Raw genomic sequence first — 27,398 nt, 5'->3', positions numbered from 1 at the left:
TTAATTTTAACCACTTATACACTACTCCTTCGTACACAGCTATTTGACATAAAGTTTAAAACTTATGTACATATATTTATTTTTGGTTTAATTTTTTCTTTGGCTGAAGTCCTAAATAAATTGGAGAAAAGAAAAAAAAGTATCAGAAATTAATAAGACTTGTATAAAACGATCATGTCATGTTATGTCAATGGGCAGTTACCATTTTCTTTGAATGCTTGCAAATAGATTTACACAAAAGTGTTTATATTATATATATATATATATATATATATATATATATATATATATATATATATATATATATATATATATATATATAAATGTGTGTGTGTGTCTATATATATATGTATGATCTCAATCTGACTAGTTTATTTGTTTGGGTCAAGGATAATGGGTGTGAGAAGACCTTTATTTCAAGTCAAATCAAAATTTAAAAAAAAAAAAAAATTCCAAGTCATTGTCAAAGTCAATGAATACTAAGATCACATTCCTTCATTAAAAAACTTCCGTAGATACATTTTTCAGTACGTGAGTAAATGTTTTATAAGCAAGTCCAAAATACAGACTCAATAAGAACAATGTGGGAAACATTAAGTGTGCTAAACCACTAAAATTAAAAGAAAAAACAGAGGAAAAAAAATTATTTAGGTATATGATATGATTAGTTAGGAATTTTCCTCGTTAAAGCTGTTTCCATGCAATAAACCCACAAAAGAATATGCAAAGATGAGTTTTACTTCACTAACTTTCAGATCAGTGCCATAATAACTTAAAATTTAACTATGAATTTTAACATTTTTGTCCCTCTGAAATTTGGCATGTAGCTAACTAGTAGTTTGGTGTTATTTTCTCATAAGTATTAATAATGTTGTAGTTCTTGATTGCTGCTTGTATGTTACACCTATCTCTTCAACTGTCTGGCTGGTGATTTGATATGAATATGAAAATATAAATAAAAACTATTTTAGTGGTTTTATGTTATATATAAAGTCTCCCTCTTATTAAATTCAATTCTAAAGATACAATGTATGAGCCGGATGCTTGCCCACCCTACTCTCCCTAGCGTAGTAACTGTGCTGTGATGATCATGTACAGCTCAAGCAATAATCTCTTCCCATGGGCTAATAAAAAAAAAAAGGCCATATTTCTTCACAAGGAGGCAAAAAACCTTGGCATGAAAAAAAAAAAAAAAAAAAAGGACAAGCTAAGCTTAGATTAAACTACTATTCAATCAAACACTAATAAGATATAAATTATAGACACTAGGACAGCCGTTTTTACAGATTTTATCAGTTTTCACGGATATTTAAAGAGAACGGATTGGCAGAAAAACAGCGAAATTCAAGGATGTTTTCAATGGTTGGGCCAATATTTTCCCATTCAAATTACATTCCTGTAAATATTAACATTTTACTTCGCTATTAACACAGAGCCGTCCGACGGTGAACAACTACCATAACATGTGGTGCCATGACACTTACAAGTTTAATATCAACAGACAAAAACATTTACCCAAAGGTACCATTTGTACAACAATATCTATGGCCATGAGGTAAATGTTTTTGCCATGTTGAAAGATTAGACGTGTCTTGGCGGTACTCTGTTCTTGAATTATTTGCAGGTTGAGTTTTCGACACCATGTTGCTCAAATAAGTTTATACAACTTTTAGATGTGTTATGATAGAGAAAAGACAGCCATCGCCAAATGAATCTTTTACAAACAAAGTAATCACAGAAATTATTAGGAACCGTTAAAAAGGTTGAGGCGTGTCAAAAACCAAATGTTCAATTGTCTGTTTTCCTGAAATTCTTAACAAAATATAACAGCATGGGTTGAAAGAAATTTGGTGGCACAAAAGTATGTAAACATTGTTTATATGGCAATTGACGAGTTGAAAACCAAAGTTGATCTTTGATATTTTTTTTATCTTACAACTAGACAGTTAAATGAATGATAAAAAAAACCTGTTGAAGGAAAACTTTGTGCACGAACAATAGATGGACTTGCCAATGCTGAATGCCCTGTGCATTATAGAATGCTAAAATCTAATAAATACTTGCCTTTTGAACTTGTAAATAATTTAAACTGTATGTATTTATATTTAGTAAACAAAGAAAATTCTGAGGTGGCCTACATTTGAAATTTTTTAAGTGCAATTTTAGAATTTTTTAATAAAATAAATTTTGAAAATTGTAGTTAATTGGAACTAATTAAGACATTAAGGAAATGTATTAGCTTGTAGAAACATTACCAAGTTGTTTGCTCAACACTTAAAATATAAAAAGTGATTTGTACCTGTGAACGCTATAGTCGTGGCTTCCAGGGAGTCAAATAGTAACTAAATAAAAGGTTAACTTTGTACAGTTAAATTACCGCAAAACCTAACATGAATTTAGATATTGAATATTACAGGATTTTTAAATGCTATGAACAGGATTTGGAAACAGATCTTGGTGACAGGCCTGATCGATACTATTGCTGCATGATATAGCCTAATTTCTTTAGTCTCTCTTTTTATTATCTTCTCCTTACAAAATAAGTTTTACGTTTGTCACTAGCAATTGGAATATATAGAGATGAATTGCAGCCAGCTGTTTATCCTGTAAACAGACAAAGGTGTTTGTCATAACAAGAGAGAAGCTATTCCCCCCGCCTCAAATCACGCTCCACCCTTCATATGCCTTTTCTGAGTGGGTTAGAGCACTATTAACAAAGGGGGGATCCTTGCACTACAACTATTTTAGTAATCTTAAGTAAATTTGTAAAAATTAAGCTACATTTGCAAGAAGTACACAAGTATAAACATGTAAGAATCTACCAAGTACACATAAGTGGACACATAAGTGTTAAAATTTTATTGTTCATTTTAGCAGTAAATACAAAAACAAGGAGTTGTAATAACTTGGCACTGGTAACTTGTTTATTTAACAGATTAATAAAACATTCCTGACACAGCCTGTTTTCAAGCCTTTCGAAAAGTTGCTTAGCTATGCATACAGGCAATCAATGCCATTTGTTCACCTTTCAAATGTAGCTATATATGTACATATTACATAAATAATTTTTGTTTTTATAATTTCAGGTTTTTATTCACAATCTGTGGCAGTTGGGCAAACTGTTAAATATTTTTTGTAAATATTAATTGTTTTCAATGTGTTTGTGTGCATTATGTGCTTATAAATAACAGATTTAAGCATTCTTAAGTTGTATAAATGGAATTTTATAATGTCACATAAAATTCCAGTAATCTTAGTCTGTGGCTTGGAAAATAACTGCGGGAAAAGATGTCCTTGGACAACCTTACTAACCACAAAAAAAGTAAATATTGTATAAAAAAACAAACTGTTGAAAAATGCTGATACTAAAGTTAAAATCAAATACAGTGAATTCTCTCTAAAACACCACCCTTATATATGTACGATTTCAGGTAACGTATAAAATGGCCGATCTCTTGAATGAAATGTACAAATCAATAAGTATATAACATCATATAATGAAGGGTTTTTAGTCTTCAATACTCCTGCAACCTCAGTTGGGCACATATTACGCGAATTTCCCCCACCCCCCCCCAAATACACCTGTTGTGGTACGGAAAAAAAAACGAGCATGAACTTCGGGGAATTTTGGGTATGGCTCTCTCGTCTGTGAAATGAAGGCTTCCCGACGAATGGCCATCCGTGCCTCGCGATTGTAAACAAAGCAAAGAACAACTAGCTGGAAGATTGTACGTCATCTTGCAAAGTACAAGTTTTTAGGCCACCATATTGCGACATCTCTGCTAACAATTGTAAGTCCCATTTTCTGGCTGTGTTTCACGTGAAAGCCGCGTTCTTGTGTAGTCTGTGGAAGGTGGTATGTTTACAAATACGTGCATACTCGTGAATGTGTTGTATACTGTTATTTCTCGTGGTAAAAATGGGACGACGAAACATTTCCATTCGCGATCGTATAAATGAATACAAAAGTGAACAGTTCTACGAAAGTGATAAGAATATTTTAATGTGCAATTTATGTAACCACCGTCTGGAGTGGGAAAAAAAAGATGTACTTGAAAAGCACATTAAATCTGAGAGACATCAGGCTGCAAAAAAAAGATTCACCGAGAAGTCAAATGAAGGAAAAAAGTCTGTAAAACGGCAAGCAACGGTTTCTGGCATGATCGGGGGAAAAAAAAAAGTTTCGTTCACGACACAGTAAACATGTGTTTGGAATCGAATATACCTCTCCACAAGTTGGATCACCCAGCCGTTCGGGAATATTTTGCAAAGTAAGTATCATGTAAACTATGCTTTCACTGACTACAAATTGTATGGTTATGTTTTTGTGTGGATCATGTCAATAAATTTTCAAATGAAAAGGTCTGTCATGTAGTTCTAAAATCTTACTGAAAATATGAGAATACGCATCAATAAAACTAAGCAGTTGGCCAGAACTATTACGATAACTTGTTGTATCTACTGCTAGATGAAAATGTTAAAACTTTAGTATGCTTACTACAGTTTTCAATTTACTTAATGCAAAAGAAAATATGAAAGTAGTGACAACATAGGCCTACTCTGTTTTATAGTTTAAGTGGATGTTGAAATTTATACTGTGTCACAGTTTAAGTAACATTGTAATTGTTTGACAGATATGTACCTGGTTCAGGAGACTTGCCTGGTGCAAGCACACTGAGAAGCAATTATGTGCCAGCTTGTGGAGAAGAGAGGAAGCTTAAAATCAAAGCTGCACTAAAAGACAAGTCAGTTGTAATAGTGGCAGATGAAACCTCTGATAACAAAGGCAGGTGCGTATTTGCCATTTTATTTAGGACCATGACACCAACAACTGAACAAGAGGTTTATTTGGCGAGTTGCTCATTCCTGGAGAAGGCAAATGGAACAACATCAAGGAGTATGGTATTGAGTACAGTAATATCGTAGGTTTTGTTTCTGATTCAGCACGCTATATGGGGAAATGTTTCCAAGCATTACAAACCATTGTTGAGGATAATCTGCTCCATTTCCAGTGTTTTGCTCACAAACTGAACTTAGTTGAGAAAATATTTTTGAAGGAATTACATAATTTAAACCTACTTGTATCAAAACTTAAGATGGCATTTTTGCACTCCAGGAAATTGAGAAACAAGTACTTAAACATTATCAAGGAGAAATATCCTTCCCTCCCTTCCCTCTTGTTTCCTGCATCAGTAATAAGTTGCTGGAACTCATGGTTTAAGGCTAAGCAGTACTTAAACATAGTGATGGGTCGAGACTCGAAAAATCGAGCGAGTCGAGTCGAGCCGGCGAAACTAAACTTGACTCGAAAACTGAGTTGATTAAGATCGTGTCCTCGAGTCTCGTCAAAGTTTAGTTTATGGCTCGACCATAATGTTGCACAATTTCCAATAGTGAAGGTAGGTACTTATCCGAAACCATGCACTTTAAAATAAAATAAAATGTATTATTTAGGCCTACCTAGTGGAAAACCTCTGATCCAACACTGAAAACCTTGAAAACGAAGTCGGAAGATTATTTATTTTCGATCGTGTGTAACCGCAAACAGTGTATCCCATCCTTCAATATGCACTTAATATTTATAACTGCAACAAAATACCTTTATTTAACTATAACGGAATTTAAAAAATGTTCTCTAGATTCAGTCATGAACAAGACCACGTTAATATTTGGGCAGCTTTGGAAGTAAGACTATTTACTACTAAACACTAGATAGCCGCCATTTTAACTCCGGGCCAATGGCCTACGTAAGTCATCATACAGCCAGGGAATGTTGCCACTTTGGCAAATTGATATCAACAATAATTGAAATCTCCAACCAGTTTTCCATGGCCGAACGGAAAATTGAGGCTGCTGAAGTTTATGTTTACACTTGAGTTTTCGTCGCCGGCGTCGTATTAATCATAAACGGTTTAGTATTAGTGGAATAGATATGTTTGTACGGCCTGGGACGTCAAAAAGTGACGAATAGAAATCAAAAGCAGAGATTTGGGAATTTTTTGAAAAATTTGATCATCAGACAGCTAAATGCAAGTGCTGCAAAAAATACAAGACTCGGTCATCATCAAATTCACGTCTGATTCGTCACTTGGATGTGCATTTTCACTTAAAGCGTCAGTATGAAGATTAAAAAAAAAATACAAAAATCAAAATGTATAGGGAAACCTTCAATAATTCAAAGTTTTCATATTTAATTACATATATTATATTGAGAAATATTTAACTTATATTTATTTCGCTCATCATTCTGCCACTTGAACCTCGCTAAGTTTGACTCATCTCAACAAATTTCCATGAGTTCGGCTCGAGTTCGACTCGAAGACAAATTTCTATGAGTTCGACTCGAGCTCGACTCGAAGATAAATTTCTTTGTTTAACTCGAACTCGACTCGATGCTGAAATAGGGTGACTCGACCCATCACTACTTAAACATATACGTCGATGTGTTTGTTGATTTTTTCAACAACCTTGAAGTTGAGTCACAGCAGCAAGTGTGATTTCAATGTTACAGGACAGACAATCAGCTGCACAGTTGAAAATAGAGATTTCATTTGTATCCGAGGTTTCTTTAAAGATTTCAGCATTGATAAACACACTTGAAGGGTCTAAGTATCCATATGGGCACAACATTTGGGATGAACTCAAAGCTGTTAGTTCTGCGTTAGATAGGTATGCTCATGGCTATCTGCCATTAGAAACTGAGAGGTTGGTCAAGGCATGCACTTTCACTAATGTAACCACCAAAGAAAAAAATAAAGGAACAACTGAGAGAGTGCATGAAGAAGTGCTCAGCAAAACTAGCAAAGCACATGGAGAGAAACAAGACGAACGATTGTTTCATGGCAGTGAGTAGCTTGTTTGACCCAACAATTGTTGGCCAGATGCTAAACTTAAATCTGTCATCTCTGGAGGAATGTAAGAACAAAATTCCATTTTTCACATGCTTGTCAAGAGAAGAATTTTTTGAAGGCTATGAAAAATTTCATGCTCACCTTGTGACCAACATCAGAAACAGTTGATTGTCTGCAAATGTTGCTAGCTAAGCTACAGCATGAGAGGTTTTCTGCTGCTGCCCTGAAATGTTTGTGGACTCCTACCAACATTGTGGATGCAGAGCGGTTCTTCAGCAGATACAACCTTATTGTGACAGATTGCCGCAATAGGATGAAAAAAGAAACTGTGGAAACTTGTTCCATGCTAAGTTTCAATGCTGCTATTTCAGTGGAATAACATTATTTGTGCACTCTACATCAACTATGGCCATGAACACGGCTAAAAAATATTTATTGTAATTTTAAGTATTCAATTTATTGCACTCATAAGTGCTAAAATGTTGTTTGGAAACCTGTCAAGATAGGCTATCTTTGTAGTTGTGCTAGATCTTTATTTCTGTGGTTGTTAATAATTAATATGTATATGTGTATTATTTAATGCTTTTTAAAAATATACTTTTCTTCAGTAATGTAAAATAAGAGATTTGGCTAAATTTTGTTTTTAAAAATGCTACAAAATGCTCAATTTAAGATCAAAATGCTAAATGTTATTATTATTTTTAATGTTATAAATCACCATCTCTAATCATCAGGATTAAAACAAATGTGTCAGCATAATTATTTAAAAGAAAATAAAATCCTAAAGCTGTCAAAACGTGCAGGAAGTTAGACGTTTCAAAGTGTTTTTATTTCTCCGACACAATTGTCCATCATACTGAACAGAGTAAAAACTGAAGAAAATGCAGAAAAACTACACTTAAAAAGGAAAAAGTTCTCTCTTTGTGTTATTCCTCTTAAACTTTTACATATTTTTGTATATTTTTTTATGTGTACGTTAAAATTCCGTTGTTACCCACTTCCCAAAACCATACCTAAAAATATGACATTTTTTTGTTCCCAGTCCTTGTTCAGTCATCTCTGGCATGAAAGTGACATGTTTTAAAATTGAATAAATATTTCTTTTAAAAAAAGATACCTTTCAGGGGGGGGGGGGGGGGGGGGACATATTTGACCACCGACTATAACCAAAGTGAGCATAAGCATGGTAAGGCAGAAGTTCTTCTAATACTCAACCATGTAGTATCGTCACAATCAGCAAGATCTGTCAGAAGACAGGTTAGTCTTGCTTCAAGAATTTTCCCTGACAGTAAGGTAGCAAAAAAACTTACTCTTCAAAAAGATAAGGTGGGCTATGTGATAAGTCATGGTTTGGGTCCTTATGTAGAGGATCAGTTACTGAAGTCTATACAAGCATCAAGTTTTTTTGTAATTGGTTTTGACGAGTCATTCAACAACATCTCTCAAAAAGAACAAATGGACCTCAGTGTTAGGTTTTGGGCTGAAGACCAAGTTGTTTCAGCTTACTTAACATCAGTGTTCTTGGGGAATACCACATCTCAGTGTTTACTGCAAGCATTTTTGGGAGGTCTCTCCTCTGTTGACATTCGAAATATTCTGCAGGTATCTATGGATGGCCCCAACGTAAACTGGGCATTTTTGTTAGCTTTGAAAATACATATCACAGACACTTTTGGTGAAGGTTCACCATCAATGCTATAAATTAGTAGCTGTGGGCTTCATACGGTCCTTGGTGCTTTCAAAACTGGAATTTCTGCTACACAATGGAAAGTTGTTAGTTTTTTGAGGCACAGTTACTATTTGTTTAAGCATGTACCTGCAAGGAGGGCAGATTACATTAGAATAACTGGATCAGAGCTTTTTCCCAAGAAATTTTGTGCAATCAGATGGTTAGAAAATACTGCAGTTGCTGAGCATGCCATGAAAACATTACCCCACCTAAAGAAATTTGTTAATGAAGTTTCTATTTCATCTGTCTCTTTCAATGTAGTGAAAAGTGCTCTTGAAGATAATCTTCTAGAAGTAAAATTGACATTCTTCCACTCTTTGGCATCAGAGCTGGAATTGTTTCTTACAATGTTCCAAAGTGAAGCACCCATGGCACCTTTTCTCTATGATTCACTGGTAGACATTTTATTAGCTTTGGCAGGAAAGTCTGTGAAATCAGAGGTACTGAAGAGCTTTAGGGAGAAACGCAATGTATCTCGATTGGATGTAGATAACCAGGAAAATCTATTGACTGCTATCAATATCAAGTTGGGTTATGCAGTATGCCATGCCATCAAGAAAGAAAAAGTACCAGAAAAGTTTGTCCTGTTACTGAAAAATTATGTTAGGACTCGTCTAAAGGTTATGGTAAAAAAAACTTCAAGACAAAAGTCCCCTGAAGTACAAACTTACCAAGGGAATTTCCTGCTTATGTCCGTCTGTGGCTTTAAATTCGGGTGTGAGGAAACAGCGTGTGAAGTACAGTTTAGAATGTTGTCTTCAAAACAGGTGGCTATCAGGACAAGAAGCTGATAACACTGAGCGATCATATGAGTTGGTATGTTCCTCGCAAGATTCTGAAGCACTGTTCTCGTTTTTTTCTCTCGAGAATACGGGCGCCTTGATCACTTGTGGATGCACATTCTTAAGGCACATACTGTAGCTGCCAAAACAGGCCTTCTAAAGTTTATGAGGATGATGTTGGTACTTTCCCATGGAAATGCATCATTGGAAAGAGGATTTTCAGTGAATTCTAATCTGTTGACTGAAAACTTGCAGGAAGAAACACTGACTGCACAAAGGCAAGTGTATGACTTTGTTCAACGTTCTGGAGGTGTAGAGCATGTTGCACCGAGTCCATCTTACAGAATGTACGAAATGCTAGTAGTAGGAGTAAGGAATATTTGTATTCACATCCAAAGATATGAATATTCGCACAGCCCTATTTAACGTAGAATTCTTTTAAATAATGCAGAGCGAGATAAATATACAAAAAGTATTAATTCTAGTGAAAAACTTTATCCCTCCTTAAAACTTAACTATATTTCTGTTTAACAAGACAGTACTATTTATTTCTCAGCGCTAGCTGAACAACAGAAGTACCGAACACATTGCATGAAAAGACCTCAACGCTGAACCTGTGACATATTCCCGTAGACCAGAATTTTCATCACCTACATTTTAGAGATTATATTTCTTTAGGCGCATTGAGAGTGAAATTTTAATATGCACCAGAAATGCAATGAAATATGCGAACATTACATAACAGAAATTTTACAGATTGAAGGCCCAAGGTGCATTCATGCAAAATCTGTAATAGCCACAAGCCAAAGTCATCAAGATGGCAACATGCACCTGTATATATTAACTTTTGTGAACACTGGGGGATGTACTAAGCATATTGGTGAGGCAAAGTAAAATTTATGGTAGTGAAACTGTCCTGGAATACATTTTGTAAACTTGAATAGTCATAACAAGATACTACCACAACTACAGTATGATGGACGCTGCGCTATCTCCACATTTCAGAATTAACTAAGGGTTGTATAAATTGTAGTGCCAGCATTTTAATGTATTTTTGGTTGTCATTTATTTTTAGGACTATAAAGTATAACATGAAGTATTAAAGAATAGTTGTACAATATAAAATTTACTTTGGCAGACCAAAACGCTTAGTATAATCCCAGAGGTTCACGAAAGTTAATATGTACGGATGAATCACGCGGGTTCACCATCTTTTCGAAATTTCTGAGACTTCCACAGGTGACAGCACCGTGTTTACAAATTTCTGTTCGATTCATGAAATTACTCCTACAAAATGCCATATACCAAGAGCTAAGATGTTAACAAATAAAAAAAAACCTCCACGTGAAAAACTTAACAAATGCCAAAAATTTTGGAGAATTTCCTGCCAGGCAGAAATTTTTTAATGATCCTGAATCTTTCAGAAGTTCAAGATCCCTCACAACTTTACTTTCTACTCGTATTAACACAAATCAGAGGTCAGTGTATTTTTTACACACATACACATTAGTGATGGGTCTGTTCCGGTCATTGGTTCTCTGGTTACGCCATTTCTCAGCAAATTAACCAGAACCGAGAAATGGAAATATAAGCCCGATACCACGAAAGGCTTAACATCCAAAATACTCTTAGACTTCCGGTAAAATACAGTTCGCTGTTGCAGGGGAACATTAATTTTGGGCAACCCCTGCACATATATTTTTAACATTCCTTTAAGCTCTTTGAAATTTGGGAAAAAGGTTCGTAAATAATGGAAAAAAAATGCTGGGATGGGAGGGGGGGAGGGCTTTTTCAACCCCTGTTCCTCGAAGTGAGGTCATAATAGAGAGGTGATATTAATAAATGAACTCGTAACAAGGTTTTACTTTTACTGTACTCACTGTATAAGTATTTGAAACGAAAAAAGTTATAACATTATGACAATTTGGCAAAACCTCTCCACGAAGTACTCCTCAATAAGGTAGTGTTCTATTTCTTGGTCCCATCAAATATTTTATAAAGAGAATTCACTGTAACTGCAAACTTCACAACAAACATAATATGGCACTAAAGTGATCACTAGTGGTACATAGTAAACAATAAACACATCAGGACTTTCGAGAAGGTTGGTGTTGGTATGCGATAAATGTGAGGAAATTATAAACTTATAAATTTGTGAAACTGGGATTAAATTACAGTAAATTAAAATAAATAATTAATTTCTTTTCATTTAAAAACATGTACATAGCACAAAAATTCACACTAGCAAACACACAAAAGAACCACAAAAATGGAAAGACTTGAAATACGTACTATTGTTTTACAGTCTACATATAAGGACAGCTAGCTCTTCGAGCGTGTCCCGATCTCGAGTTGCAATGAAACCTCCATGGTTACAAAATTTTGAAATTCCTTGAGCTGCATCTTCAACTTCGGATACTTTGTAGGAGAGTTCTTTACACCTGTCAATGTCTGTAATAGAAACATACATTCAAAAATACCATTTATGTAACTTACTACATTTAAAGAGTTACACAAAACAATATCCTGAATATATCAGTGGCATGGAATCAATTACACACACACATATATTAAAATATATAACTATATAAAGTGGTAGTTGAAATTGCACTCTAACGCACAATAGTTTAGTAAGGTCAGGTGATACTGGGTATGGAAAATTTTTGGTCGCTCCCCACCTGTTATTCACCAAAATGAAATTATTAAAAGAAGTAAAAATAAGAAACATATAATTCCAAGTGTTATTTTGTTCTATTTACTTTTCATTGTAATATACAAACACTTAAAACCTTTTTTACCCTTGAATTTATTTTCAGCAAATTTGGAAACCACATCATAAAAAATTCTTTTGCTACTTTGGCTCACCTGGTGGCATAAAGGTAGCAGCCCCAACAGCCTGGTGAAGGACGTGATAAGCCTAGCAAGCTGGGTACGATCAATCTCCGTGGATTATTGTGGTGATAGCTATGAGCTTGGAATGTCATCTTTGAATTGGAAGGAGTGTAAAATTATTATAAACGTGGATAGTTTTCACAGGAGAGTACAAAATTGAAATCACCGTGCACATTACCTACCAGTGAAGAGAAAAACAGGTATTTATTGGATTATATTTTTTTAAATGAAATATTTCATGAAAGCTTTGTAATCAGGTAGTTACACAAAATGTATATATGTAGTAGTCCTTCGTATATTGCTTTTGAGTTTTTGCCGGCCTAGAAACCACATTTTTTAGTGTTAAGAAAGTAGTAATGGATTATGCTGAAGTAGAACTACACCTTAATTATAATAAATTAGTTTCCCTTCCTTAAGAGGCCACTCCAGTGTTTCAGGAGCACTACACAACCCGCGTTAACCTCATAAGATTCAATGCTATTTTCATTTTGCTAATAACTTATTAACTAATATAGATTTCGAAATAATGCTTGCTTGATATGTAAGACAACAATGCTCTTATCAAAGCCCCTTTCTTCAAAAAACTTGCATAAATAATGGTTCAAACCTAGACAATACACTTATGCATATTAGTAAAGATTAGAATAAAACCATAATTTATGCACGTTTTCGAAGAAAGGGGCTTTGATAAGAGCATCGTTGGCTTACATATCAAGCAAGCATCATTTCGAAATCTACATTAGTTAATTAGTTATTAGCAAAATGAAAATAGCATTTGAATCTTATGAGGTTAACGCAGGTTGCGTAGTGCCCCTGAAACACTGGAGTGGCCTCTTAAATGAATCTACGAAGTGTCGAGGCGGCAGAGAGCGAGCTACCTGCGGTCTGCAGCAAGGAGTCGTAGTCCTTGACGCAGCCGCCGAGGGCACGCAGCAGGGCGTGCGGGCCGCAGGTGTCCCAGTAGAAGGTCGTGGCCTTGGAGAGGATGTAGGCGTCGGCGGAGCCGTCTGCGACGCACAGCAGCTTGTAGCCGGCGCCCGCCACCTCCGCCGGGTGGTACCCGGTCCAGCGCAGCGCCGTGCGCAAGGCCGTGCTCTCGCTGCTGCTCAGCACCACCACCTGCACGCAAGGGGGAGGGGGGGGGGGCAATGTACCTTTTTATAAAAAATCATCGATCCCCCCCATTGAAGCCCAGGGAAAATTTGTATTTCAAGGTGGAAAATGGTGCTATTTAAGCAGTTTTATTATCTAAAAATTGATTACACAGCACTTTCTTTGCCCCCGTTTGCCAACCACTCAAGGTTTCAGGGGGGGGGGGGAGGGGGGCAAAATACCCTTGCCCCCCCCCCCCCCCCCCTGTTCTTGTTGCACCCCTGCCTGCACGTACACTCTCTGCTAACAATTGCTTCCATGTTGCCCATCAGCAGGGGTTGAAAACCCCTTAAATGTATTTACTGCAGTAAACTGGAGAGTTTTAAAACACAATCAGACCAGTCCTTTTTTTTTTTTTTTTTAATTTTCTTGATAAAATTATTCTGAAAGAAACTGACCTATAAACAGTATTTAAGTTTACATACTAACAACAAATGAATTTAAATCACTAACTGCTACCCGGAATTAAGTGCAGGTATAAACAACTATGAGCTTCAGCTTTTCATTATATGGTTAATAGACTTGATCCAGCTTTACCCTGAGCCCTGCAAAAGTCTTGTAACACACCACGTTAGTACATTACATGTAAACTCGTTCAAAAATATTAGTTGTATTAGTAAAGCAAAACTAAATATTTTTATTATACCAGTTTTAAGGTTGCACACAGAGGCTAAAGGCGATGAGACCTTCACCATTACATTGAACTTCAAACCACGTGGTTAATGACTCCATGCTTATAATAATGAGTAGAGGTGGGACAATACCATACTTTCGATACTCGATTCTGTATTGTTTTTTTCAGTTCGATACTTTTGATACTCCAGGGAAAAATATTTTTCCATTAAGTAACAATTATTACAAATAACATTAATTAGTTTTAAACTATATAAATTCCCTCTTTATTACAAAAATACAAACTGCAAACAACTTTAAAGATTTGAGTATAAACATCAATATAAAAAATAGAAGCGAAATACAAACTATCTTCACGAGAGTTAACCCTTTATTTTCCAGTACACTTTTTTTTTTACCGCGAACAAATGTAAATAAAGATAGCGCTCTCTTAAATAAAATTGCCGCAAAAAATGATAGTTCATGCTGGTGGCGCCAATTTACGTCACTATACGACCACAGCAATTGAAAACATTCATAATATCGATACAAATCTCTGGTACTTACCATATACGAGAGACGAACACGTACTTACTCTATGATGTTGACTGTTATTACTAGGCGTGTTATTGTTAACATTGCGACGGATAGCAAGTGGAGTCAATTAATGTTAATTTTAAGTGCTCGATATTTCTACAATTTTTTTCTTCTTCAAATTTCCTGTGAATTCAATGTCAGAAGTGTTACGTACGAAAAACGTAACTTTTTGAAAACGAAACAAAAACATTTTAACCTTACTTTACAGTTTGTTTACTATTGGCCAGTTGCAGTAACGACTTATATAATTATAATTTATTCTGATGTAAGCCTATTGGTTATCATAATTACGGCTAATAAGCTGTTCTAGTATGTAATTGTATTTTGTACGATGGCGACTCAAAACTTAATTCAATACAAATGAACAAGCATTCCGGTATGGAAAAAATGTATCGAACTTACAGTTTCGATACTCGATACTTTGCGATACCGTCAAGTATCGAAGGTATCGAGGTATCGAAAATCCCATCACTAATAATGAGTCATGTGGGGGTATTGGAATCCGAGCCACAACACTTGCCATAGAGAACATCGTAACAGAGAAATGACAAAAGCACAAAACAAAACTTAACTACTGCATAAGCCCAACAAAGTCACAAATGTTCTAAACCAGTGACGGGCAGAGTACAGCCCGTGGGCCGGATCCGGCCCCAGACTGGTGCAATGCGGCCCTTGACAAGAGTTCTGAATGACAACGTACCTGCACATATTGATATTGTTTACAGTGTTTCCAGGCCTGTTCAGCTTTGTCAACCGAAAACAAAAATGCTTGAATTCTAAACACAAAACGGTAAGGAAATGGCATCTGAGCATTCACAACAGTAAGCCTAGTCACAGCCGCCTCTCGTACAGATGGCTATGCATTAGTACAGGAACATGACAGACACGTCACACGTGTAGATATCCCCACCACTCTGGCGGCTGCCAGCCCCTCTGCCCATCTCCATCCTATCAGATCATCATGCCACAGTGGATAGGTAATACCCTCAGATCAGTCAGTCTGAGTCAGTCAGTGGCTGGTTACAAAGCCTTTCTCAATTCAATATTGTGTGTTCTTGTAAGTTTTTGGCTCTTTTGAAGTGAGTATTTGTGAGACATTGTTACATTCCAGGTTGGTATGGATAAGCAACCCAGAATAGTAACAAGACATTTTTATCACTGGAAAGTTTATATAAGATGACTTTGAAATTATGTTTTTTGGTTTGCCTGTTTACCAACATTGAGGATGAATTGTTCTTTGAAAGGAGTAGTTTTTCTGCTAGAGTTTTAAATAAGAGATTTTTTTTGGACAGTCTTTTGTTTTATTACGATTTTTTCCAAAACAACACGTGGATCACAACTTACATATTATGTCCAGGTGATTTTTTGTACATTTTCACTCGTCGCTCGATTATAAATAAAAGTTCTTAACTAAGGTACCATATCCTGCGGATATATCCTGGGAGGGTAACGATGGTCACCCGGGGCCAATGTCGACTCCTAGGATCAAATTTTTAGTTTAAATAAAGTTCAAAAACAAAAAAAGTTACTCTTCGGCATAGCCCCGACCAACAGGCGTGAAATGATTTATTTGTCAAATGTTAATTCATTTTCGTGAACTGACGACGACACAACCGCAGGCGGGGACAATCGAGCAACAACTTGTTGAACAACGAAGCTGTCTTCCCTTACAAAGGTGAAAAAGGGGAGGCAACCCCATGTGTCAACCAACCAATCACAATACAGAATCAATAATATGACCATACAGGGAATAATATGCTAAAATTTTTCTCTGAAAGTCTAGAAAGACACATCACACCACCTCAAGGTTCGTTCTGTGGTTGGCGAGACAGCATCCAATGAAAGTTCTAGTCCATTGCTGAGCAGTCGTGTGCCCACGCCCTGGATAACGCACTACCTTGAGGCATGAAAAATAACTTACTGGTGACAGAGTGACGTGCCTGTGTCTTCCTTTCTTTTTAAAACTTCTAGAATGTTACAGCCTCACTAACCAGACAATGCTTTATTATTGTGTAAAAACGTAATTAAAAGGCATATTAATTTTACTGATCAAACAAATAATAGTGAAAAAATTAATAATAAACCAAACTAATTATGAAACATTAAGAAAACATCAACCTAACACATTCTCTGTCAAAATGTTGTTAGAAGCAGGGGGAAAGAATTATGCTAAGTTACAATTGTAAAATTCCAGGTTGGTCTGGCTAAGCAACCCAGAATAGTAACAGACAATTGATTCACTGTTAAGTTTATGATGTTTTCATATGATGATTTTGAAGTTAAGTTTTAAATTTGTCTTGTTGCAAACATTGGGAATGAATTATTCTTTCAATCACAACATAAACCTTGTTCTTTTTGCAATGAAACCATGGCAGTTTACAAATAATTTAACATTTCCTGGTATGTTAAATCCACGGATAAATGGTGCTCATTAGGTAGCCATAACCGAAGGAAAGATATTAAAGAAGCTCTCAAGTCTGCAAATATATATATATATATATATATATATATATATATATATATATATATATATATATATGTATATATATATATATATATATATATATATATGTATATATATATATATATGTATGTATGTGTGTGTGTGTGTGTGTGTGTGTGTATATACACACAAACAAACACACAGTCACAGACACACACAGACACACACACAAGTTATTTTGTATCTTACAACATTGTCAAACGTAACTGATGGGGAGTAGGTGAAACAATGCAAGCCCCAAAGTTAGATATTTTTAATGTCCTGACAAAACTAAGGATTTCGAGAATGTCAGTTTGTTGTGTAAAACTGTTACTTCTAGTAAATTTTCAGTATACCATTAATTTGGACAATGGAACAGAGAGAACGGAATTTCAGCTTGAACTAATTGAGTTACAGTTAACACAAAGTTGAAGAAGTTGTTTAATGTCCCAAAGTGGACAAGTCACAATCAAAATCAAGTTTCCCAAATTTGAAATCTCATTACCAGAAGATAAATGCTATATCTGCATTATGCTATGTCTTTTAAAAATGTTATCTACAATAAAAATTTGAAAAAGTAGTGTCAGATACATATTTAGCACTACTTCTGAGTGTCAGCCCATCCAAGTTATAACCAAATATTCAGACATTTTTAGAAAAACAGTATGAGTTCCATTCATGACACACTCATTCATGCTTCTTTTATATCATTAATTAATTTTTGTAACAATTTTTTAAGATTCAATACAAAATTTATAAAAAAATGTTTTTGTATGTATTTATTTTTAATAAATATTTTTGGCCCACCTAGTAGTTTTTTTTTTCATCCGGCCCTCTCCTATAAAGTTGTCCATCACTGGTCTGAACTGTTACAAATTTTATAACTAGTCTGAATAGCAATGAGTGGAAATCACTCAAACTACACTTTGAAAAAATGGTTGCAATGTTTGTTCCAGGTATAATCAACACATGGTCAATCATTTTAGCTGCAGATGATAATCACTACACGTTATACAGACATTTATGGACATACCTTTTTTGTTTTGCTGGCGTCCACCAACTTGACTGAGCTACGGCTCACACCGTTATAGCTGACGCCCCACAGACATCGGCCATGCCATCTGCAAAACAGAGCACCGTAGCAATGAAGATACATCAGGGAACCAAGACATGACTTGATAAGCGAGTTCATCAAGTTGTTAGAATATTTAGTCATTCTGTTAGCTACTGTGATACTTGAAAATAAAAATACAAACATATTTTACCTGCACAAGCTTATTATAAAATTTCTGCAAAAAACATTTTTAAGAAAATTGCCTTTTTACCTTGTTAGTACTGTACTCTATGTGTAAAAATGAAGCCATTTCAGAAACAGATGCACATGCTCAATAATGAGTACATATAGCTTAAATAACCATTTTCAATATCTACTTTCAGTAACATTCTGCCACATGCTTGAATAGGAACTGTAACAATAATGTAAATAATAATTTCCTGTTTATCGGCAGAGATATTATGAAATAGCCGATTTAAAGAATTTTCAGATAAACCAGAATGGAGCAGACATCTATTTAACTATACAAGCAGTTTTTGACCAACACAACAATGCCCTGCAGGCAATTAATTACCATAAAATAAGAAACACACACATTCAGTAAATATTTTAAATAACAACAAATCAGTTAATCATGTTTCTAACAACCCAGATCTGTCACACGTGAAAAGACTACCTTTTTTTGCATGTTTTTTCTTAACATTGAGCTGGGATAGATTTTTATGTGGAATGCAACTAACCAGTACATCAAAACAAAAACAAAAAAAATTATATTGATGAAACACTTTCACATAGGCCTGTGCAAATATTTTAATTTTTGAATATGAATAATATATTTGTATGCAATCCAACCTCGTCTCGCTAAAAAGTGACTGAATAAATCACATTAACAATTCAAAACACTGCATACTTGTCATTTCAAACTTAAAAACAAAATTATTATTTGTATTCTTTTCATCACATGCCACTAAAGTGGAAAAAAACATCAACAACCATGTACTACAACATCACCAAACACAAACACTCCACTGCGCTCGGCATTTAACGAAGTAATTGTCGTAGTTTCAACGGCATATAAATAAATAGTTATAATCGATCTAACATTATGTGATACAATAGCAGCATATAGATCTGTAACGAAACAGATGTTGCAACTTAAATATGTATGAAAAAATTTAAATAATAGTTTAAGATTAAAATGAAATTATCAAAAATTGTGTTTATAATATTTCTGAAATAAATTCAAGTTACTTGGCTGCTGTTAAGAACAAAAACTTGTGAATAACAAGGGTTTAAGTATGCAGATATTAGCATATTCAATTACTAATTTGGGAAATCCAGTATTTTTAAAAAAGATTCACATTTTTCATAAAACAGATTGCACTGGATTTCATTGTATTTTGCGGCTCACAAAAATTTTCTGAATCAATGTAGAGTGTGACAGGTTGTGGAAAGTAGGCGAATAGGACTGAAATGAAAGGTTGGTTGGTTAGTTGGTTAGGTTAAGTTGGCTGCATGGAATAAGAAAAAGAAGAAACTATGTTTTTCATATTTCTCATTATTACTATTCAAATTCAATATTCATATACGTGAGTAATTTGATATTAATATTCAATTCACACTAAAAAAATGATATTTGCACAGGTTACTTTCAGGTAAATTGTTTATGCAAAATGCATACATTAGTGTCAAAAATTGAATCGGCACTGCACAAGAACATCAAAAACACGTGCTACACATGATACGCTACGGGCTGATGCACCAAAGGGGTGTGCAGTGAATTAGCAGAGGTATGGCACTGAAGCCACTTTCAGCTATTAACATGTTTCAATATTCAAAACAGGCAAGTCTGAGCCGAAGAAAATCCACAAGCTACCCACATTTCTAGTCAACTGCCATGAGTTAACAGAAATGTACGTGCAGTATAGCTCGTGATCATTTGCTAGCACTAACACTTTCTGCCACAAAGACCTACTAAGTCATTTAAATAACACTTTTCAACGAGACTATCCAAATTGTTAGTAGTACTCCTCTTCAATACTCGTCATGATATCTGGCTGAAGCATACCAATGCTTTGCAAGAAATATGCTCGAGTACTTTTGGTCCTTCCTGGATTAGTCGCATAGATCCTATGTCATGGGCTGCATTAACACTTGATATGACTAATCTTGATTTTCTCATGTGAGGCCACGTGCCATCCATAGTGTATGCATCATCAGTTGACTCATACAAGCAATGCTTGCATATTTGAACACTTACTTCAGTTAATATTACTGCCATGCTATCCTTGGACTGACACTTGTGATCAAACATTTGTTTTAATACAGTATAAAGGATATCTCTGTTTCTAATATTATCCAAATCGGTTGAGAAGTAAAGACGTGATTGAGCTTTACATATTAGTAAAATATACATAGCAGGGGTTTACCCTGAATTTTATTTTGTAAGTGCAAAATGTGGCTAATGTTTCAAGGAGCTGGTGAGTTTTCTCAGATTGCTAGTTTCCCCTACAAATACTACCATCTACCACTGCTCAATCCACAACTCTTCACCCCCCATAGTCTAAAGACCTCAATGTCCATTTGACGTTTAGACAATTAATTAATTCAATGCAAATAGTAAAATCCCTACTATTTGAGCTAACTGAGGGAGTGAAGCAGTCCAATAATTAATAAATATATTGTGGATACTAATCAAAAATCACTGATAATTTAAAGTTGCTGATTACTCGCTTTTATTACAGTATTTTAGCAACTTCTTACAAAAACTTTGTACAGTTTGTTAGTGAAAATTTTATTTTAAAAGTTTACTTCCCCCAAAAAAATTGAAACAAAGAATTTACAACCACTCTTCACCAACAAAGGAAATCTTGATATCAGCAAATCAGCTTAAAACACTGAATTACACATGCGGTTTAGAGAAATTCTTGCGCAAAGTTCATTTGCTGTAGCTTCTTACGAATAACTTAAAATTCATATTAAAAATATCTGCTTGTTGTAGTTAAAATAAATCATAAATAATAGAGTCTAACTTTAGTAAGCTGCTAGTTAGAAGACTATTTTGAACAACCATTTCTGAGGCTTGTTTCAAAAAATAAGATGTTTTACTGATAATTTATGAAATTAGTTCTTCACTCATATGTTTTCTGAGCAAACTTTACCATAGATGGCAATGTTTTTGCAAAAGAAAGTAAAAGCACTGAGTAACACAAAATTATTTTGTGAAAGTCTTAAAGTATTACCACCAACAACAATTTTTTTTTTATTTTGCAAAATTCAAACCCTAAGGGATGAAAAAAAAAAAAAAAAGGTAAAGTATATTTTATAGATTAATAATTATATTTCTGAATTTAATCTAGCGTAATAAAACGTATTTAGGTACCAATAAGAAAAAAATACAAAAACTACTAACCAAAATTTTTATATTTTGCGAAATTCAACCCCTAAGGGGTAAGAAAAGAGAAAAATGTTTTAAAGACTAATAATTATAACTCAGAATTTAATTAAGTGTAGTAAATAAGTTTGGGTAACAATAATAAACATATGAAAGATACCAACCAGAATTTTTATATTCTGCGAAATTCAAACCATAAGGGGTGAAAAAGGGATAAATATGGTTTGAAGATAATTTATCATATCTCCAAAGCTAAACAAGCACAAATAAAAAATACTAGGGTTCCAATAATAAAAAATGCCCACCACAATTTGACCATTTTGCAAAATTTCAGCCCCAGGGTTGAAAAAGGGGTGAATATGGTTTACAGATACATGATTTTAAATTTGAATTAAATCAAGCATAATAAAAAAAAATGGGTACCATTAATAAACTTATAAAAACCACCAACCACAACTTTACCATTTTGCGAAATTGAAACCCCAGTTTGGTAAAAGGGGAAGGAGGGTTTTTAAAACAAAACATCACACTTTCAACTCAAATAGAATTAGAAGTAAGAAACTAAAAAAACTTGCATCTACAGTTACGTATTGCTTATTTTTGGCATTTATCACAATCGTCCATAAATGGCAGTGAAAACGGGATAAGTTTTCAATTATTTAAAAAAAATCATATCTCAGCACTAATTACGTAAGATGTAAATTAAATTGTAAAAATTATAGACTAAAAATTATTATTTTACTAAATCCCAAGATTCCACCCGTGAGGGGGGGCAGGGGCAACTGGATCTAAATTTGGTTTAATGGAGAAAAAAAAAGCATAGTTCCAAATCTACTAGATCTAAGAGTTAGAAATTAAGAATGAAAATTAAGCATATGGAGTTAAGAATTGCCATTTTTCCAGTTTTCCAAATTTTATTTTTTAAGTGTGTGAAAAGGGAGTAACTTAGGGTTTATCATAAAAAATTAATACCTCCATAGTAAATATACCCGTATGTAAGAAACTTAGCATGACTACAGTAAATAATTAATTACGTACAGTACTTTTACGATTTTTTTATATTCAAAGGCAGTGAAATTGGACAGGGAGAGGGGAGGGCATGTTAGTTTTTATAGTCATACATCATATATCCAAGCCAACTAAGATGATGGTAGTAACCAAGCAAGAATAACGTACAAAATTATAACTTAATATCATATTCAAAACTTTACCATTTTTATATATTCAACCGGAAAAGGGGTGAAAAGACAGTCTTTTTTAAGTCGTACCTCTGAAGTTAATCATGCGGGATATGAGTTATGTGGTATGATGAATAAAAATGAAAAATCTACCAACTCTTTGTTCTATTGTTTAAATGGTAAAATATTGTGAATATGGTTTTAAGATTCAAAAATAATATTTTCTGAACAAATGAAATGAAATTAACTTAGAAATGATAAATAAACATACCTTACCTTAAGCTACCTTCTCTTATTCAACATTATTCTCCTAAGTATCACCTCTTAAATTGTAACAAGGGTTAGTATTATTTAAAAAATTAAAAAAAAATAAAAAATTAATGGAATCTATTAAATCAGTACTGGCAAGATAAATTTAATCTCAATATAAACATCAGTTTATTGTAATTATTTTGGAGTTCACATCTGAGGTTAAAAGGAAAGAAAAAAACGGGATAAGTTGAATATTACAGTATTTATTTAGTTCTTAATTTTTAAACTGGCATCCGTGTGGAAAAAGAGAAGAGGGGTAAAAAAATGTAGGGATTTTTTTTTAAGTAATACTAATCAAACTAAGAATCAACTAATACGTTGGATAAAAAAGTTGATATTTGATATACTCTACATTTCAAATAAAGATGCGAGTGTATTAAATAGCCTTAAATAATGGGAAGTATTTGTAATAAGGTGAAATTATTTAATCATTCTAAGCATAGCTTTAATCATTAAATGATTTAATCATTTAATGATGAAAATGTTAGTGTAAACGATGGTATAATTTTAATTAAAATTAAATAGTCAAATTGTCTACCTTATGAAATGAAAAGGAAGTACTACCTATGTGTGATTTCATCAAGGTAAAATATTTCTTCGAACACACTAAAACATAAGTTTTAATTAAAATCTGATAATCATTGCTGAAAATTATAAAGGCCTACACATAACTACTTGAATAAAATATCATTCTTATGTGGTTTTTATAAAATAAATATTTTATGCACCTAAAAATTTATTGTCGATTTATTTAGTAAAAAATGTTTGGAATAAATCACATACTTTTCTTTCAATGGCATTATTTTTTAGCAATATTCTAAAATCACATGAGCGTGGTCGGGGGTTATTTAGCTAGTCATACTATATTTTATACGAGATGACAAACAATTTTTTGGGGTCGGACATAACTTGCATCCACTAAAAATGCAAATATTTCTAATGGTGTTCATAAGAACTCAAGGCATAATATGCTGGAAATTTAAGTATAAAATTAGAAATACCGTAAGTACTAAAAGAGTAATGCAATAAGCTACCAATTTATAGTATGTACATATGAAATATAGATAATTGTTAGTATTATAACTGTAGCTAACAATCTATTTTATAACACTAGAACTGAGAGATACAACAAAAAATGATAAAACCTAACCATGCTTACTAGTAGCTAAAACTGAATTTCTAATGGTAGTTCAAATGAGCTGTGAAAAACACTACCTTGACTCTCTGTAATGTGGCTTATTGCAGTATTTTTTTATTTTACCAAAGCTGGGATATGTAGCAATTTCACTTAATTGGTTACAAAAAACTATGCTAGTTCAAGCTAGTGATGACCTGTAAAGATTCATTTTGTCACTTAAGGAAAATAACTGAAGAATGGTTTTCTTATTACGTAGTTCTCGTCAAAAACAAAATTTAAACTCGTTATAAATATAAAAAAAACATGGCCATTGGCAAAGTATTCAGTATAAATAAAGGTAAAACTTTCCTAAAACTATAAACATGCATACATAATAAATGCAAAAATAATTAAAAATGGATATGTGTTAACTAAATAAATGTGTCACTCAGGTCAGTGACAAAATATGCAACTTAACCAGCATTATTTAAAATGACATTCACACAGACTGAAACCCCTTGTGCCATGAAAGAACCTAGGATGGATTATGCCTTGCCAGGGTCTCAATAAAGTAGTTTTGTGGCTAACTTAAAAAAAAACATGATACAAAAAAAACTACCTTTCTTTAAAAATACATGGAATTATGTTACCATAAGCAAACAGCAATTTATCAACTATTGGCTATGTAGCTATCTGAAAGCCATTTCTCATTTCCCTAACGTATAACCTGCAAGAAAAGGGAAATGATGGACAATTTTGATTTTGATGAAGTTTCACAACTTCTCCTCTCAACGCCAATACAAGTTGGTCAAGGCGAACACCGGTGGGTGGAAAGCAACGGCCAGGTTTCTAACAAAAATTTTTTTTATCCAACATAAAAACACAAAATGCAAAGCCGTTGTGGTTGGATGCACTTCAAACCCTTAAAAAGTGGTCGCTAAACACACAGGACACATTCACACACTTGGCGATGCAACACTGCAACTAGTGAGAATCAAGAACATCGTCATTACACTGTGCCATCTCGGGAAAAGAATGGCTGATTGACAACGCCGAGCACGGGAGCACCTGTGTGTCTGTCATAAACACCGAGGAGGACCGTGACACACGGCAGGCCGCTCTGGTACACGTCCCCCGCGGGGCTCTTCACTTCCTCCCCGCTGATGTACTCCGCTGTCGAATCTGCACAACACGACAACACACGGTCAGGACGGCCTGAGCCAAGCGAGGGCGATCCAGCAACAAAGTGTGAACAGTCCGGTAGGATACAAGCATTACAGGCAGAACAAGTCGTGACTAATATCATGTGTTATTTGAAAGAAAAAAAAACAATACACTGTTACCACCTGTGTAAATTCACTTCTTCCTACAGTTTCTTTATTTACAGTGTAGGGTAATTCGAGGAGAGACCCATGATAGTTTCTACACTGCCACACATATCGCAGCACCGGTCGAGCAGAACGCGCGTTTTGTATCCACGAAGCGATGCCATGTTAGTACTTCCGGATAGCTGCTTCGTATCACTTGCGGTAGCCGAATTTTTTTTTTTTACGTAAAGCAAGGAGTTTTTGCCCAAAATATTTTAATGAAGGTACGTATAAAGCCTTGTTACTATTTGTGTTTCATAGGTTTATTGCTTAATACAGTTTTTTTACTTCTGTATTGTGTTGTGAATCTTTTGACGTACAAGCATGGTAAAAGAACCGTTTCTTTACTATAGTCCGTAAGTGCGGAATCTCTTCTTCAACATTAGTAAAGATACCGCGCAAAAATAAATGAGAGATGCCACAGTGGAAAAAAAAAATGATGATTATTTACTTACGAATAGCTTCAATTACTTTATTTAATGTGTTTTTACTTATATATATTTATTTGCCGAGTTTTAATGTATTTGCAATTAATATAATTATTTTGATTTTTATTTCCAAAAACAATTTTTAAATTAATCATACGAAATTAAATTTGCAATTTAATTATTTCAAATAAGAAAATGATTGTTATATCGTAAAATATATATCTATATTATTTTTATTCCACATAATTTTTATAAAATACAAGCTACTTTACTTACCAAGTGACAAAAAAAGTCGCAACAAATAGTTCCTAAAAATCTGAAATGCAGTTCTGTATCTTAAATTTAACCCTTAAAACAACCAACGAATTGATCCATTTTGTAAGATATTAAATGAAAAAAAAAGTCATATTTAGATTTAACAATAAAACTTATAGAATATTTTATTAATTGTAATTTAAACTAAATATTTCTATATTTGCTCTAATATAACCTTTACATATTTGTTTCAGGAAAATGCCTAATTTTTATAAAAAAAAATGTCAGACTGAGCAAGCTGGTCAGAAGAAACTTTGAAAGAAGCCATTTCCAGAGCGAAGGAAGGGGACATACGTAAGAGGGAGACAGAGCGTTATTATAGCATTCCAGCACGGACAATCTCTCGGCGGATTTAGAGAAACGACTGTACAAAGAGGGGTCTTGGACCAGGAGGTATGTTAGGTACAGAAAATGAGAATAGATTTGTTTGTCATATTTAAATCTTTCCTATGTTGGATTTGCTCCTGACAAACAGTCCGTGTTTTAGATGAAAAATTGAACATTAAACACAAATTTTCTGGGGAAGATGAAATGACAGGGTATGATTGGCTAAACTCCTTTCTCAAGAGAACTCTGGAACTAACGACAAGGCAAACTGAAGGTATTTCTATTTCTAGAGGTGTAGGGATAAATCGTGAAGACATGCAATTTTTTTCAGAATCCTGATGGACAAAACCAGGTGACATTTTTAATGTTGATGAATCGGGATTCCCTCTAATTAAGAAACCAGGGAAAGTGTTAGCAAGCAAAAGTTCTAGAAACATCCAAACTTTGACACCTAAAGAAAGAAAACATCACTAATAGGATGTTTTAATGCAGAAGAAAGATACTTACTTCCTCTCCTTATAACGAAAGGTGTATACAAAAAACAGGAGTTCTGTGATGGGCTACCTGCTGGTTCAGATGTGTTCATGAACTCAAAATCCTCCTACAAAAGTGCTGAATTATTTCTTCGTTGGTTTGTTGAACATTTTGTACCAAGAAAACCAACAGGATAAACAATGCTCATTCTTGATGGACAAGCTTCTCATGTAAGTGCCCTAGATTTTTTTGGAAATTGCTTAAAAGTAATATGTAGTTATAGTTTGTTTACCCAGCCATTGGTTATAGTTTGTTTACCCAGCCATGCAACTCAA

At 34.1% G+C, this 27,398-nt stretch overlaps 1 protein-coding gene across 3 annotated transcripts in view; it reads right to left on the bottom strand.

The window, feature by feature from the left end:
- Nucleotides 1–274: 274 nt before the first annotated feature.
- LOC134531707 (inositol polyphosphate 1-phosphatase) overlaps nt 275–27,398 on the bottom strand; it is a 58,132-nt gene continuing 31,008 nt past the window's right edge. For 2 of the 3 annotated variants that reach the window (XM_063367523.1, XM_063367522.1), the window contains exons 5-8: nt 25,166–25,334; nt 18,131–18,218; nt 13,133–13,373; nt 11,218–11,813 (exon numbers count right to left, since the gene is read on the bottom strand). In XM_063367523.1, the coding sequence (XP_063223593.1) occupies nt 11,662–11,813; nt 13,133–13,373; nt 18,131–18,218; nt 25,166–25,334 (650 nt within the window). In that variant the 3' untranslated portion in view covers nt 11,218–11,661. Of the gene's footprint in view, nt 2,605–11,217; nt 11,814–13,132; nt 13,374–18,130; nt 18,219–25,165; nt 25,335–27,398 lie in introns of those variants that run through there. The other variant, XM_063367525.1, reaches the window with a different exon arrangement.

The sequence above is a fragment of the Bacillus rossius genome, chromosome 5 (assembly GCF_032445375.1).
Source record: "Bacillus rossius redtenbacheri isolate Brsri chromosome 5, Brsri_v3, whole genome shotgun sequence".
In the NCBI taxonomy this organism is placed as follows: domain Eukaryota; kingdom Metazoa; phylum Arthropoda; class Insecta; order Phasmatodea; family Bacillidae; genus Bacillus; species Bacillus rossius.
This window is presented reverse-complemented; position numbering and strand designations above follow the sequence as displayed.